Source organism: Carcharhinus amblyrhynchos, chromosome 18, assembly GCF_965287045.1.
Source record: "Carcharhinus amblyrhynchos chromosome 18, sCarAmb.v2.hapA, whole genome shotgun sequence".
NCBI lineage: Eukaryota > Metazoa > Chordata > Chondrichthyes > Carcharhiniformes > Carcharhinidae > Carcharhinus > Carcharhinus amblyrhynchos.
In genome coordinates this window covers 33991507-34008351 of record NC_137341.1, presented here as the reverse complement: position 1 = coordinate 34008351, position 16845 = coordinate 33991507, and the positions used below count along the sequence as shown (strand labels likewise).

General features: G+C 42.4%; 1 protein-coding gene across 3 annotated transcripts in view; it reads left to right on the top strand.

Annotated features, from left to right (window-relative positions):
• The first annotated feature begins 1463 nt into the window (after positions 1 to 1463).
• srlb (sarcalumenin b) overlaps positions 1464 to 16845 on the top strand; it is a 52880-nt gene continuing 37498 nt past the window's right edge. For 2 of the 3 annotated variants that reach the window (XM_080206739.1, XM_080206738.1), the window contains exon 1: positions 1464 to 1552. In XM_080206739.1, the coding sequence (XP_080062865.1) occupies positions 1495 to 1552 (58 nt within the window). In that variant the 5' untranslated portion in view covers positions 1464 to 1494. The remainder of the gene's footprint in view (positions 1553 to 16845) is intronic. The other variant, XM_080206740.1, reaches the window with a different exon arrangement.

Sequence of the window (16845 nt, the reverse complement as noted above, 5' to 3'; positions counted from 1 at the left end):
TTCTTTCCTTTAATTCTGGGTGCTTGTTATGCTATATAAACAGTAAGAAGTCTGGGTTAAACACCAGGTTAGAGTCCAACAGGTTTATTTGGTAGCACAAGCCACTAGTTTTTGGAGCGCTGCTCCTTTATCAGGTGAGATTTCAGTTCACAAACAGGGCATATAAAGACACAAACTCAATTTACAAAATAATGGTTGGAATGCGAGTCTTTGCAGGTAATCAAGTCTTAAAGGTACAGACAATGTGAGTGGAGAGAGAGTTAAGCACAGGTTAAAGAGATGCATATTGTCTCCAGCCAGGACAGTTAGTGAGATTTTGCAAGCCCAAGCAAGTTGTGGGGGTTACAGATACTGTGATATTAACCCAAGATCCCGGTTGAGGCTGTCCTCGTGTGCGGAACTTGGCTATCAGCTTTTGCTCAGCGACTCTGCGTTGTCGTGAAGGCTGCCTTGGAGGACGCTTACCTGAAGATCAGAGGTCAAATGCCCGTGGCTGCTGAAGTGTTCCCCAACAGGAAGAGAACACTCTTGCCTGCTGATTGTCGAGCGGGTTCATTCACCTGTTATCACAGTGTCTGCATGGTCTCTCCAATGTACCATGCTTTGGTGCCAAATAAACCTGTTGGACTTTAACCTAGTGTTGTGAGACTTCTTACTGTGTTTACCCAAGTCCAACACCAACATCTCCACATCAATGCTATATATATGCCAGCACCCCACACGCATGTCTCAGATTCCAATTTGGGATAACCATTAGTCCATATATAAATCACACTGAATCTTCAATAGAGATATGAAGTTAGAGAGAAAGAAACAAATAGAGGCAGTGGAAGACATGGAATGAGAAAAATAGAGACCAAGTGCTGGAATAAGATTGAGAAAGAAGGACAAAAGGAGAGAAGAGAACTGACAGTGACCCCAGAGAGCAATCAGACTTGGACTGTACTTCCAGATCTGTATTGCAGATTAAAGCTTACAATATAGTGATGGACAGAAGATACACTGAAAGGCAGTTAAAAATCTGACGAGGTCACAAATGTTTAATTTTCCAAAAATACATTAAAATGTTTCATACAAGCAAAATTATGTGGAAATTGTGATTTTGCACAAATGAGTTGCTCATTCCGAGGAAGTTCCCTTGTTCATTGTTTTAAAGGTAGTTAAAATAACATCTCTGTTAAAGTCAAAGATGGACCACGTTGCGTACTCAGTTGGAAGTGTAATTTCTGAGTTCTAATAATTGAAGCTGAAAGATATGCAGGATAGTTTTAATAAACGTTTACAATCAAACCTTCCAGCGCTGCCTTGTGCACATTTTAAAGAACATAAAACAACAGCTGGTGTTGGTCAGTGCTGTTCACAGATTTCACACTGAATGGCAATTGTCATCTTGGACTCTTGACCTTTGATTCGTCCTTTTAAGGTCACCCTCTGACCTCCGACCTTCTCCCCTATATATTACTGCTCGCTGACAGGTTGCTCCTGACAGTCAAAATGAAGGGACTGGTCTCATTCACTATCTTCCTCTCTCTGCTCGTCTTTGTGACGGCAGGTAAGTTCCTCTTTTTCACTTGTTGGTAGATTGACAGTATTCCCCGAGCTTGCTTTTTTTTGCATTGTGGCTCAGTGTCATAGTATCCGCAAACTGGCAACCTTAAAATTTACTTCAATGAGTCTGGCTCCAGAGGCTAACCAGCACAGTGAAAAACAGCAGCTGGAAGTATTTGCCAGCAAGCAACTGGTTCTGAAAAACACATTGAGGAAGGATGGGTGCTGAAATCTTTAAAACTTGGCTTGATATTGCAGCCTGAGCTCAAGGGTTTGGGAATTAGAAGTTTTTTTTTGTGTGTCCAATCCCTCGGCTTAAACAAATGGTGCCAGGCTGCAAAAGCGTGACGGGAGAGCTTGTGGAATTGGAAAATGAAAAGATTAAGTTGACTGTATTTCTTGAACATTGTGAATTAAGCTTTAAAAAGGCTGTTTTTTCTAATACTCTGCAGTAAATATAAATGTAATTTTTTTGTGAAGGGGGAGGGGATTGTTTGAGTTACCCTTGTGCGTCCTTGGGTTAATTTGATCTAGCAATTCTGCTATTGCTCATGTCCGAGTATTCTGGGTTAGTGTAAAGGAACTAAGTATGGAAATGGCTTTGTAACTGGACACCAGCTCTGGTCGATTGCCTCCCTCTGCCAGCAGCAGTTGTTGGCTTCGTGCGCTGTCACACAGATTTATCCCATCTTCCTGACCATTTAAGGACATCTTTTATTTTTCAAAAGAATTGAAATGTTTTGAACAACAGAGTCCAGTGTGCCCCATTTGACCAGTTGAGATACAGCTATCTTCACCAGCCCAGGTGAGTTTGGACTCGTTCCTTTTAGAAATTCCAACTTTTAGCTATTCCCCTTTTCCTTCTCTGTGAAACTACTTGGCAGTTGCTAGATAGGGTTGGTGTTAGAATTCCCAACACCTGCTTCATTCAATTGCCTGGTTCCATCAGATACCACAGACAGACTACCGTACAACACATCCAGCTTGTCAGAAATAAACAAAAATTTGTATTTCTATAGCAACTTTCATGATCTCAGAATGTTCCAAAATTATTTACAGCCAATAAAGTATTTTTGAAGTGCAGACCTTGTACTGCAGTCAATTTATATGCAGCAAGTTCCCACAAACAACATTATGATACTGAGCCGATAATCCTGTTCTAATGATGATGGCAATGGATAAATATTGGTAAGGACACTGGAGAGAACTCCTCCTCTTCAGGATAATGAAATAGGGTCTTTAATGTCAACCTGAGAGGGCAGACAGGGCCTCGGTTTACATATCATCCAAAAATCAGCATCTCCAACAGTGCAGCATTCCCTCAGCACTGACATTCTGACAGTGCAGCACTCGTTCAACACAACCTTTGACAGTGCATCATTTCCTCAGCACCCTCTGAGTGCTACAATGGGACTGTTAGCCTGGATTTTGTGCTCAAGTCATTGGTGTAAAATTGGTGCATTGAATTATCAAATTAAGAACCAAGTGGGGTTGAGGTAAATGCAATAAATTATTCTACATGAATCAATTCTTATGAAAATGTGTATTTGTTGCATTGTACTATGGTATTCTGAGGCCTGTGGCCTACTTAGTGTCCAATGTGCAAAGAAGACCCTCTAGTCATAGAATCCCTACAGTGCAGAAGAAGCCATTCAGCCCATTAAGTCTGCACCAACTCTCCAAAAGTACCTCTTACCAACGCATCCCTCCCAGCTTATCCCCCATAACACTGTGTATTCACTATGGTTAATTCACCTAATCTACACATCTTGGGCCACTAAGGGGCAATTCAGCATGGCCAGTTCACCTAAATTGCATATCTTTGGACTGTGGAAGAAACCCACACAGATACAGGGAGAATGTGCAAACACCACACGAACAGTTACTAAAGGCCAGAATTGAACCTGGGTCTCTGGCGCTGTGAGGCAGCAGCACTAACCACTGTGCAAGTGCTGAAGGTGTCTTCATCCTTATGCACCCAGGACTCATCAATGGGGACAATGCCCATAATTCACCTGCTCATTTAAAAGACATTTCAAAGGGTCCACAAAAAATGGCTAGCCTCCATTGTTGGACAGCTCTCTCTCGTATAACCCTACTTCTTTCATTGCTGGATATCATGAGCTTTAATCTTGTATTTGTGAAATGAGCCTTTACTTCCAGCACAGCAAATTTAAAACAACAAAGGGTGCCATAGTCATACCGAAGTTGCCAACAGCCCTTTAAGAACAGGCGAGATCAGCCTGAGGAACCAAGGGCACAGTTAATCTCCAACACACAACCTGCCTGGACATCATTATTTGTTAATTCCAGTAATTGTACATTGGGGAAAGAATGAATCTAAGCTAGTCTTCAGCTTTAGACAGGTTTATTTCCAAGACTACAAAGTAAGGACACACATTCTTCAGTTTTCCCCAACACCCAGCGTGCGCTGTTTTTAAACATCAGTGTGAGTTGTTTTCATACTATAGTAAGGAATGCGCATAAAGCATTTACTTTATTGCAGCCCAATTTCAACATTAACATTTTTGCTCCCTCCTACTTGGTCTTTTATCTTCAAATCCATTAATGATCATGGGCAGAGCTTACCATATAACTTCTCCCTGCCTGTGGAACTCTTACTCCAGATGATGTCATTGTCTGAAATTCTGGGGAGCAATTTCATGACCCTGTTCTCCCTGTGATAAGCCATTTCATTGGGAGCACAGGACAAATAATTGGGTTTGAATAATGTGTCCCTATCCCTCCCAGAATCCAATGAGCTCAATTTGGATACAGAGGGAGAATTTAGCATGGCCAATGCACCCAAGCAGTACATCTTTTGGACTGTGTGAAGAAACCCACGCAGACACAGGAAGAATGTGCAGACTCCTTGTAGACAGTGGCCCAAGCCAGGAACTGAAACTGGGTCCCTGGTGCTCTAAAACAGCAGTGCTAACAATTGTGCTACCGTGTCACCCAGTGGGTCAAATTTGTGAATTATCTGTCCTTATGATAGCTGGGGTGGATATTTGAAATGAATGGGTTGTGTAATGAATTGGAATAGCTTCAGGGACTGAATGGCCTACTCCTGTTCCTTCATTTAACTGTACCAGGCAGCAGTTCACACCCAGTGGAGAGGGGAAAATCAAAATGGAGTCAAGTTTAGTATCACAACATAGTCAACACCAAGTCCTGAGTATATATTACAGAAAGAGGCTATTCAGCATATTGTGCTTATGCCAGCTCTCTGAAGTTATCCACTTAGTCACATTCCACTGAGCTTTTCCCACATAAATTTGAATGATATTTTTCAAAATTCATTTGCTTCCCCATTAAAATTTATGATAGGTTTTGACTTCTCACTGTTTCTGGTTAAGTGTTGCTCAATGTATAGATAACTCTCTGAATCTCTTCATTTGTTCTTTTAATGATTTTAAATTGGCATCTTCTAGTGAGTGACTAACTGATTAATGGAAATAGTTGTTCCCAAATTATCAAATTCCTCTCATAATTTTTGGCACTTCTCTCAAATCTTTTCCTGTCAAGAGCCCAGTTTTCCTGGGGTATCCTCATAATCAAAGCCTTTCATCCCTGGTATTAAGTTAGTGAATCTTTTCTGTACACACTCTATGATCTTGACATTCTTGCAAAAAGGTGCCTAAAACTGAAAACATTAATTCTAACCATGGCCTGGTCAATGATTTATGCAGCATGAGCATAGACTCTTTGCCTTGTTGCTTCATTTCCCTATTGATAAAATCCAGGATTTAATTGGAATTTTTTTAGAAACCCTTTTATCAACTCTATTTGTCATTATTAAAAATAACTGTGCCTCTAAACATAAAACATATACTTGCAATTATACAATGAGGTTGGGAATTGCAGGATATCGGGGGTGGGGAATGGGTTATGGTGCGGGTGGTTGAAGGACTTGCACTTAAACCAATATGTTACTCTTTAAGAATGAACACAATATATTCAAAACTAAATTTCATGAAACAGAAATGTTGTTGACCTATCCTCCCATATTTAAAGAACCATGTTTTTTTTTCTAAATACTATACCGATGTTACAAGGATTCAAGTCACTTGGTTTCATGTTCAATTATAGGCTGCATAACATTCTTCAAACAGCAGCTTCCATTCCAGTGTGATATTTGTTTTGCCCATTTGGCATACTGGCCATTCTTAGGTGTGTCTAAGTGAGATTTATACTGTATCAATAATGGTTCAGTTTCATTAGGCCATGCCCACTCAGAATTGGGCCAATATGCCAAACCTATTCCGCATACACAAATTTAAAGTCAGAAAACAGAGGAGACTTTCAAGCTATTTGTGTAGGCTGGATTTGAGCCCCGGTGAGAAAGCTGAAAAGCCTGTGAAAGCCCTCTACATTACTCATTACTGCATTAGCTGATTTCTTATTATAATCCATTCAAAGGTGCCATGTCCACCATCTTGAACCAGAGGCTGAACTGATGATTCATTGTCATCTCAGTACCTTTATCATTGATAAATGGAAAGGATTGTAACTAAATATATTTTTTATCATACAGATTTATAGCACAGACAGGAGTCTTTGATTTGTAGCTAATCATTATTTGAAGTGGAGGTATAAGAAACCAGTTAACAGACAGTAAAACAAGCAAATTTATTAATTCTATTAATGAACACAATAATGTACTATCACCAGATCACAATATCTCATACTGTTTCACATAAAGAAATATTCTGAAATTCAGTGATTGTTGATACAAAGGAAACAACAAACAGCTGAAATATTTCCTGTAGGTATGAAAAGAGACCACAATACAGGTAGGACAAATACATTTAATAAGAAGGTGAAAATTAAATCGACTGAGGTCACCAAAAATACTCTGAGACCAGATATTACAGTCAGATTCAGTCTTAAATCTTCCTTGATTTCTATATATTTTGTCTTTTGATTTGGGGTTATCATTGCCTGGTTCGGGGCAGACAGTCCAATTTTAGTGGGCTTTCCAGTGATTTCCCTAAAGTTGAATTGAGTTAAAATTAAACTTCACTTTTTCTAATTTAGAATCATGTCTTGCTGATGTATAGCCAGTAGGGGGAGGTCCTGGATTAGTTTGCAAAATGTTCAAATGTCCTGACTGCAACCAGAATTAGGAAAGCTCATTTCCTGTTGCAAGGATCTTTCTTTTAGTTCACTTCTTATTCATTGCTAGTTTCCCTTGAGTGGTGGGCCTCCTCTTTGAACTGCTACAGTCTGTATGATGAAGGTACTATCACATTGCTGTTAGATTGGGAATTCCACAATATTGATCCAAAGCGATGAAGGAACTGCAGTATATTTCCAAGAATGGTGCGCGTCCTAGAGACAATGGTACCCCATAACATTGGTATTCTCAGTGATTGTGGTTGCAGGAAAGGAGGAATTGCTTAAGTGACTTTGGTGAGTTTCTGCAATGCATTCTGTAAATCCCATATCTGGCAGGTACAGTGCACTGGTGATGGAGGGACTGGCTGTTAAGTCAGGGGCAGGGGTACCTATCGAGTGACATGTTCTGCCTTGGATGGTGTTAAACTTCTTGATTTTTTTTCCTGTAACTAACCCTAACCGGTATTCCATCAAGTTCCTGCCTGGTACATCTTGGCAGAGTGGTCAAGAAATGGGCCATTGATTTTGTTGTGTTCACTGGGATCTGGGGAGAAGATTTTTTGAATGATGGAATGCCTATGGAATTTTAATAAAAACTGATCAAGTGTGACCACAGAAAGCACTTCTGTTGCTCCTTGTTGCTTCTAATTCCTACCGAACCATGGCAAAATGCCATCTAAGGACACCACTGAAAACAGCGTTGAAAACTGGAGCCTAGCCCATGCTGCAATGAATTAACACATTCCAACATCCCCAGATCATCACTTCATATAACATGTAACATAATCGTGGTTATGTCACTTCTGGGTCAAAGGCCAACTTCTATTATGCCATTTTATAAACTTATGTTACAGACTGACAATAATTTGACACTTGATGCCAAGTTGTAAAAGCACTTCTGATCATGAACCCGATTATTTACAGCTCAGACCCTCAAGCTATAAATGGTATTAGGGTTCTTTCCTTACTCTTGTTAGTGCTGTGTAGAAATTGATTTTTAGCATTTAGGTGTGTGGATTTGTACATGCTTGTGTGTCTGTGCGGACATTACAGCAGAATGAGATTCAGTTGTGGTTCCTCCAAGGTTGAATTCCTGGGAAGATTTTTTTTTGTAGGCTCACTCATGAAGTGATCTCTTGAGCAATTACTGGAGGGCAAGAGAGTACAGGGATGAAGAATGAAGTGGAATATGACTAAAGGAATGAGAGACTGGATGGGTGAAGAACCAAAGGGGTGAGAGAATAAAAGTAGGGAGCAGAAGTCAGGGAAAGGGACAAGATGCCTGAGGGATAAGTTACTGGATAGATGATGTGCTAGAAGGGCTAGGTACTTGGGTGAAATACTAGATGAGTTAGGTACCCCAGAAATGAGGCAACTGTGGGTTGAGATATAAGGGTTGAATTATACAAGTGAAGAAGTAGCCCAGGGTCAACCTAATCTCAGACAAGTCAACATTTTTCCCAGCGACAAGTCAATATTTTGAGGAGAAGCGATAGGAAGGAAAGAGTGATACAATATAGAAGGAAGTTTGTTTTCTGCAAATGAAATTACAATTTGTTTTTAAAAATTCTTAATTGTCTGCCATATATTACTGAAGTGTAACGATCTCAGGATATTTTGGTCGAGTATCTTAGTCTTTCAGGAGTTCGAGCTAAATACAGCTGGTGTGAATCTCTATTTACATTTAATTACATTCCTCAGAATTCTGAGCAACAGGTGGATTTGCTTGATTAACTGCATCCAATATTGGGCATTTCTTTACACATAGAAAGCATAGCACAGAAACAGGCCCCATTGGTCTACGGCAGTGTTTGTGTTCCACATGAGCCTCTTTCTACCTTGGTTCATCTAACTTTACCAACATATTGTTCTAGCCCTTTCTCCTTTATCTATTCCTTGTAAAATGCTAATACTCACAACTAAATCTTTTGGTAATACATTCCATATTTTCACCACTGGGTAAAGACGTTTCTTCTGAAAACCTTATTAGATTATTATTGACCATCTTCTATTTATGATCTCTAATTTGGATCCCACAAATTAAAACATCTCCTCCATATTGACACCATAATTCCTTCATAATTTTAAAGACCTCTATATGAGGTTACCCCTCACCTCTGAGAGAAAAGAGCCCCAAACTCTTCAGTCTCTGCAACATTTGCAATCCTCAGTTCTGATTGCATCCTTGTAAATATGTTTTGCAGCTTCATCAGTGCTTTTATGTTTTATTTGTAATATACAGGCCAGACTGTTCACTGTCCAACTAGATCAGGACTACGCATGTTATAGTTGGGTCCTTGGTTTTTGGTGTGAATTTACAAAAAAAAGGAATCAGCCATTGCATGAGAAGCTTGATTAAGACAACAACCTAGATCAGTAAAGGAATAATCACGAGACAATATCTAGTTACGATGTACACAGCACTCAAAATTGAGGTTAAGGACGGTGGTCTATTTGTCACTCAGCTTCTGTGTGCTGGTCAGTTTTTGAGTTTGAACTTTTATTACTGTACATAATACATAATATGATGGTGATGTAGTAGTAGGATCCTAGCTTGGTCATTCAGAGGACTCAATGCTCTGGGGAACAAGAGAAAATGCTGGAAAAATCTCAGCAGGTCCGATGTCAAGTTAGATTGGCCTTTCCTACTGATACTGGCACCTTGCTAGAGCAGATTCAAAACTATTCATTGTCCTAGTCTTTCCCATTGTCTTTCACCATCCTCTACTTCAAATATTTATTGAATTTTCTCTTCAGAGTTTCCCGGAAAGCAAAGATAACTTCCAGCATTTCTTTTTCTGTTGCAAACTGTCTGCTTAAATGTATCTTTCTCCCCTGTCACCTCCACCCTCACCTTCAGCAAAAAGTGCAAGGAGCTCATTGGATCATCTGCCTTTGCCACATTCCTCCCTTCCCCTGGCCCAGGCCACAGCTCCTATAATGCTGCCCCCTCAACTAGCTTTGTATTTGCATCTTTCACCAGTATCTATCCCATCTCCCTGTATGTCCTCTCTCAACTTGTACATGAGACCCACTTCTCACTCCATGGTCACATTCCCATTAAACACCAAGCTGACATTGTAAATTGTTCGCTCTTTTTAGGTGTTTCCCATTACTCTTTTAGTCACTAAAAGAGTGACTAAAAGAGTCACTCCTCTTTTAGGAAAGGGCATGCTAAAAGGCTATGGGAACCATCCCCACGTCTCTCTGCCTCTACTGTTTTTGTCCTTTAAAAAATATCTTGAATCTACTTCTCTGACCAAGCTTTTGTTCGTCACACTAAATCTCCTAATGTAGCTTGGTGTTATATTTTGTTTTATAATGCTCCTTTAAGGCTCTGTGGGATGTTTTACATTAAAGGCATTGTAGAAAGCCAAATTGTTGTTGTTTAAAAATTCCAGCTATCCTCTTTAGCAAAGTATTCCAAACTAACAATCCATTGTATAAGGCAATCTTTCCTAACTGTTTTGGTGATATTTGATGGCTAGTTATTATATGTCCACTTGAATCAGAATACAGCCACAATAATAATTCTTTAAAATTAATTCACGGGATGTGCACAATGCTGGCTAGGCTAGCATTTACTCACTATCCACAACTGTCCTTGAGAAAGTGGTGGTGAATTGCCTTCTTGAACGGCTGCAGTAAGTATACTCTGTGTTCCCATGGGGAGAACAGTGACAATGAAGGAATGGCAATATAGTTCCAAGTTAGGACGGTTTGTGGCTTGAAAGGGAACTCCTAGTAATACGGCATTGTATTTTGTAAGGTTCACTTTAGAAATCCTCAATGTTCCTTTAATTTTAAACTTGACATGAAGTAACATGAACAGAGGTGAAAAAAGTAATTCACCCAAGTTTTATTGATACGATGGCAAGTGAAAAAATAATAATGCAACGATAGCAAGTGAAAAAAAACAATGCAATGGTTTGTAAAGTTATGAGAGGCAACTAGAAGTAGGTAGGTAGTGTCTGCTATCCTTGTCCTTCTAGATGGTACCAATGGTGGCTAGATTAGAAAGTCCTGAAAATAATCTCTTTAACAAGCCCTAACCCACATCCGTGCATTCAACTGTCCTACCGTCAATTGCATAAAATGCAGCAGCTTTTGAAATATGTAAAAGAAACCCATCACCCTGATTTTACCACTTCTGGATAGAAGGAATGCACTCATATTTTCAGCAGCCAGCACTGCTAAGGTTCAAAGGATGAGAAAAATATTAAATGATGTACTTCCTTTATTTGCATGTGTTCAGCCCTATGTCTTCTGAGCTTACCCTGTCTTTTAGAGGTTAGAACAGGTGTGCCCAGAGATGTGGCAATAATGGTATGGAATTCCAGGGGTGTGCCAATAAATGAATGGGTTCCTTGGGAATGTGCCAATATTCATAGGTGATTCCTAGCAGCTTGTTAATATTGATAAGAATCCCCAGGAACATGCCAATATTTGAAGGGTTTTCCAGGAAAGTGCCAATGTTAGTATGGGCCCCCCAGAAGTCTGCCAGTATTTATCGTGGGTCCAGAAGTGTATAAATTTTTTTTGGGATCTCAAGATTGTGTCAATATTTGTAGGGGATTGCAGGATTGTGGGCTGAATTTTATGAGATATTGGGTAGGCGCCCATCCCACCACTAACCTCACTCCCATAATATGGTAGCCCACCCATCATATGAATAATCAAGGATGAATCAGGCTTGATGTCAAGTCAATTGACTCTGACAATATGCTGCCCATGCTATAAAATGTTTGGTGTGTGCAGCCAGGCAGGCGAAGAAAGGCTGATTATTTTCACTCAAATGCATGAAGGCTGGGAAGGTGATAAGGGAGGAATGGTTGCTTTTTGGGACTGCCTTTGCTAATCACAGGGTATCTCCCCCTTAAGTCAACCCCCCTTTTCCATAAACCAACCCCCTCCCCGCTCCCTTACCTACTCAAGCTGGCATTGATGGACCTGTTACCCCACTCTGTTGGCTGGCAGATACAGAGGGCAGGGGAGGCAGTTACAAGTCCCACTTCACCCTCAGTAGTTTGCCCTGCAGTGCTTTGCGGCTGCAGGGCAGGTCTGCAAGGAACGTATCAGCTCCATACTGATGTTGTTTCCGGGGAGGCTGCCCTCTCCTCTCCCCTGTGTTATTCATCTCTGCTACAGTTATGTGTAGAAGATCCCCTACAAAGACTATAACCAATTTTGGATAATATACAGGAAAATGGGATTTAAAGTTGAAGGGCTATTAGGATGGGATGAATGGTCTGTCTGTACTCTCTATAGCATCACTGAATAAGTTAGCAGAATTACAACCCAAAGACCATCTCCAGTCTTGGAAAACCAGTCGCCTAACCACAGGTAGCACAGCCTTACGGAAGAAAGAAAGGACATGAGATGACTTTGGCTGATAGGATTAAGGAGAACCCTAAGGCGTTTTACAGGTATGTCAAGAACAGAAGGTTGGTTAGGGCAAGATTAGGGCCAGTTACAGACAGTAGAGGGAAGTTGTGTGTGGAACCGGAGGAGATTGGAGAGGCGTTGAACCAATATTTCTCTTTGGTGTTCACGCAAGGGGACATGAATGTAGCTGAGGAGGACACTGGGGTGCAGGGGTGTAAAATAGATAGTATTGCAGTTGATACCGGGGATGTGCTGGATATTTTAGAGGGTTTGAAAATAGATAAGTCCCCTGGTCCGGATGGGATTTACCCCAGGATTCTCTGGGAGGCAAGAGAGGTGATTGCGGAGCCTCTGGCTCTGATCTTCAGGTCGTCATTGGTCTCTGGTATAGTACCGGAAGATTGGAGGACAGCAAATGTTGTCCCATTGTTTAAGAAGGGGAGAAGAGACTTCCCTGGGAATTATAGACCGGTGAGTCTTTCTTCTGTGGTGGGTAAGGTTTTGGAAAGGATTATTAGAGACAGGATTTATAGTTATTTGGAGAGTAATGAATTGATTAGAGACAGTCAGCATGGTTTTGTAGCGGGTAGGTCGTGCCTTACTAACCTTATCGAGTTCTTTGAGAAAGTGGCCAAAGAGGTGGATAGGGGTAAGGCAGTTGATGTGGTGTATATGGATTTTAGTAAGGCGTTTGATAAGGTTCACCATGGTAGGCTTCTGCAGAAAATGCAGATGTATGGGATTGGGGGTGATCTAGGTAATTGGATCAGGAATTGGCTAGCAGATAGGAGACAGAGGGTGGTGGTTGATGGTAAATATTCGTCATGGAGTTCGGTTACGAGTGGTGTGCCTCAGGGATCTGTTTTGGGGCCACTGCTGTTTGTAATTTTTATTAATGATCTGGATGAGGGTATAGTTGGGTGGATTAGTAAGTTTGCTGATGACACCAAAGTCGGAGGTGTGGTAGATTGTGAGGAAGGGTGTCATAGTTTGCAGGGTGACTTAGAAAGGTTGCAGAGCTGGGCCGCGAGGTGGCGGATGGAGTTTAATGTGGAGAAGTGTGAGGTAATTCATTTCGGTAGGAATAACAGATGTGTTGAGTATAGGGCTAACGGGAGGACTTTGAATAGTGTGGAGGAGCAGAGGGATCTAGGTGTATGTGTACATAGATCCCTGAAAGTTGGGAATCAAGTAGATAAGGTTGTTAAGAAGGCATACGGTGTCTTGGCGTTTATTGGTAGGGGGATTGAATTTAGGAGTCGCAGCGTCATGATGCAACTGTACACAACTCTGGTGCGGCCGCACTTGGAGTACTGTGTGCAGTTCTGGTCCCCACATTACAGGAAGGATGTAGAGGCTTTGGAGAGGGTGCAGAGGAGGTTTACCAGGATGTTGCCTGGTATGGAGGGGAGATCCTATGAGGAGAGACTGAGAGATTTGGGGTTGTTTTCACTGGAAAGAAGGCAGCTAAGAGGGGACCTTATTGAAACATATAAGATGATCAGAGGTTTAGACAGGGTAGATAGTGATAGCCTTTTTCCTAGGATGGAGAAAGCTAGCACGAGGGGGCACGACTTTAAATTAAGGGGGGGTAGTTATAGGACTGATGTCAGGGGTAGGTTCTTTACCCAGAGGGTGGTGAGGGACTGGAATGCCCTGCCAGCTGCAGTTGTAAATGCGCCTAGTTTGGGGGCGTTTAAGAGATCTGTGGATAGGTTTATGGACGAAATGGGATTGATTTAGATTAGTGGGTTAGTGTTGTTTTTTTTTAAAAGCTGGTTGGCGCAACATCGTGGGCCGAAGGGCCTGTTCTGCGCTGTAATGTTCTATGTTCTATGCATTTCCATAGCACATTCACAACTTCAAGTCACCCAAGGCACTTTAGAACATAAGAACATAAGAAAAAGGAGCAGGAGTAGGCCATCTAGCCCTTCAAGCCTGCCCAGCCATTCAATAAGATCATGGCTGAACTGAAGTGGATCATTCCACTTTCCCGCTTTCTCCCCAAAACCCTTAACTCCCTTGTCTATCAGAAATCTATCTACCCATGACTTAAATATATTCAGCCTCCACCACTTCAATGGGCAGAGAATTCCAAAGATTCACCACCCTTTGAGTGAAGAAGTTCCTCCGCAACTCTGATCTAAACTGCCCCCCCCCCCCAACTTATTTTGAGGCTGTGCCCTTTAGTTCTGCTATCCTTTCTAAGCGGGAAGAATCTCTCTACCTCTACCCTATCTAGCCCCTTCATTATCTTGTAAGTCTCTATGAGATCCCCCCTCAGTCTTTTAAACTCTTAACGAGTACAGACCCAGTCTATTCAAACTCTCTTGATAGGCTAACCCCCTCATCTCCGCTACCAGCCTGGTGAACCTTCTCTGTACTCCCTCCAAGGCCAATATATCCTTTTGCAAATGCGGTGGCCAAAACTGCACACAGTACTCCAGTTGCAGCCTCACCAGTGCCCTGTACAGTTGCAGCAAGACCTCCCTGCTTTTATACTCTATCCCCCCTCGCTATAAAGGCCAACATTCCATTCGCCTTCTTGATCACCTGCAGACTGGGTTCTTGTGATTCGTGCACAAGGACCCCCAGGTTCCTCTGCACTGTAGCGTGCTGCAGCCTTTCGCCCTTTAAATAATAATCCCTCCTACTATTATTTCTACCAAAGTGGATAACCTTACATTTGCTAACATTATACTCCATCTGCCAGGTCCTCGCCCACTCACTCAACCTATCCAGATCTCTCTGCAGACTTTCCACGCAATTCGCTTTTCCACTCATCTTCGTGTCATCAGCAAATTTTGTTACCCTACACTCAGCCCCCTCCTCCAGATCGTCTATGTAAATAGTAAACAGTTGAAGCCCCAACACCGATCCCTGTGGCACTCCTCTAGTCACCAACTGCCAACCAGAATAGCACCCATTGGTTCCAACTCTCTGCTTCCTGTCAGACAACCAATCCTCGATCCACGCTAACACCTTACCCCCAACTCTGTGCACCCTAACCTTTTGCAGCAACCTTTTGTGAGGCACCTTATCAAATGCCTTCTCAGAATCTAAAAACACCACATCCACCGGTTTCTCTCTGTCTACCGCAATAGTCACATCCTCATAGAAATCCAATAAATTCGTTAAACATGACTTCCCCTTCACAAATCCGTGCTGCGTCTGCTTTACATAAGAACATAAGAAATAGGAGCAGGAGTAGGCCATCTAGCCCTTTGAGCCTGCCCCGCCATTCAATAAGATCATGGCTGATCTGTCGTGGCTCAGTTCCATGTTCCCGCCCTCTCCCCATAACCCTTAACCTCCTCGCTTATCAAAAACCCATCAACCCGCGTCTTAAAAATATTTAGCGAGGCAGCCTCCGCCACTTCAACGGGCAGAGAATTCCAGAGATTCACCACCCTTTGAGTGAAGAAGTTCCTCCTCAACTCCGTTCTAAACCGCCCCCCCCCTTTATCTTGAGGCTGTGCCCCCTAGTCCTACTGTCCTTTCTGAGCGGGAAGAGTCTCTCCACCTCTATCCTATCCATCCCATTCATCATCTTATATGTCTCAATGAGATCTCCCCTCATTCTTCTAAACTATAACGAGTACAAGCCTAGTTTATTCAGCCTCTCCTCATAGCTCAACCCCCTCAACTCCGGTATCAGCCTAGTAAACCTCCTCTGCACTCCCTCCAAGGCCAAAATATCCTTGCGTAAGTACGGCGACCAAAACTGCACAGAGTACTCCAGCTGCAGCCTCACCAGTGCCCTATACAGCTGCAGCAAGACCTCCCTACTTTTATATTCAATCCCCCTCGCTATGAAGGCCAGCATCCCATTCACTTTCCTGACCACCTGCTGCACCTGCAGGCTGGGTTTTTGCAACTCATGCACAAGGACCCCGAGGTCCCTCTGCACCGTCGCCTGCTGCAGTTTTTCGCCACGTAAGTAATAATCCTTCCTACCATTATTCCTACCAAAGTGGACCACCTCGCACTTGCCAACATTAAATTCCATTTGCCAGTTCCTGGCCCATTCACCCAGCCTATCTAGATCCTTCTGCAGACTCTCCACACCCTCCGCACAATTTGCCGTTCCACCAATTTTGGTGTCATCAGCAAATTTCGACACCCTACACTCGGTTCCCTCCTCCAGATCATCTATATAAATGGTAAATAGCTGAGGCCCCAACACCGACCCCTGGGGCACTCCACTAGTCACCATCCGCCAATCCGAATAGCACCCATTGACCCCCACTCTCTGCCTCCTATTTGACAACCAGTCCTTTATCCACGCTAACACCCTACCCCCAACTCCATGCCCCCTTACCTTCTGCAATAACCTCTTGTGAGGTACCTTGTCAAACGCCTTCTGAAAATCAAGAAAGGCCACATCCACTGGCTCTCCTCTATCCACCGCCCCAGACACATCCTCATAGAACTCCAATAAATTTGTCAGACACGACTTCCCCTTAACGAAACCATGCTGCATCTGCTCTATCAAGCAATTCCCCTCAAGATGCCTCGCTATTTCCTCCTTGATGACGGATTCTAACATTTTACCTACAACAGACGTTAAACTAACCGGCCTATAATTCCCTGCCTTTTGCCTGCCACCCTTCTTAAACAACGGCGTAACATTAGCCGTTTTCCAATCTTCCGGCACTTCCCCGGAATCCAGCGGCATTTGGAAAATAACCACCAAGGCATCCACTATCACCTCCGCCATTTCTTTCAGAACCCTTGGATGCATTCCATCCGGTCCTGGGGACTTGTCCACAATCAGTCCTTCCAGTCTGT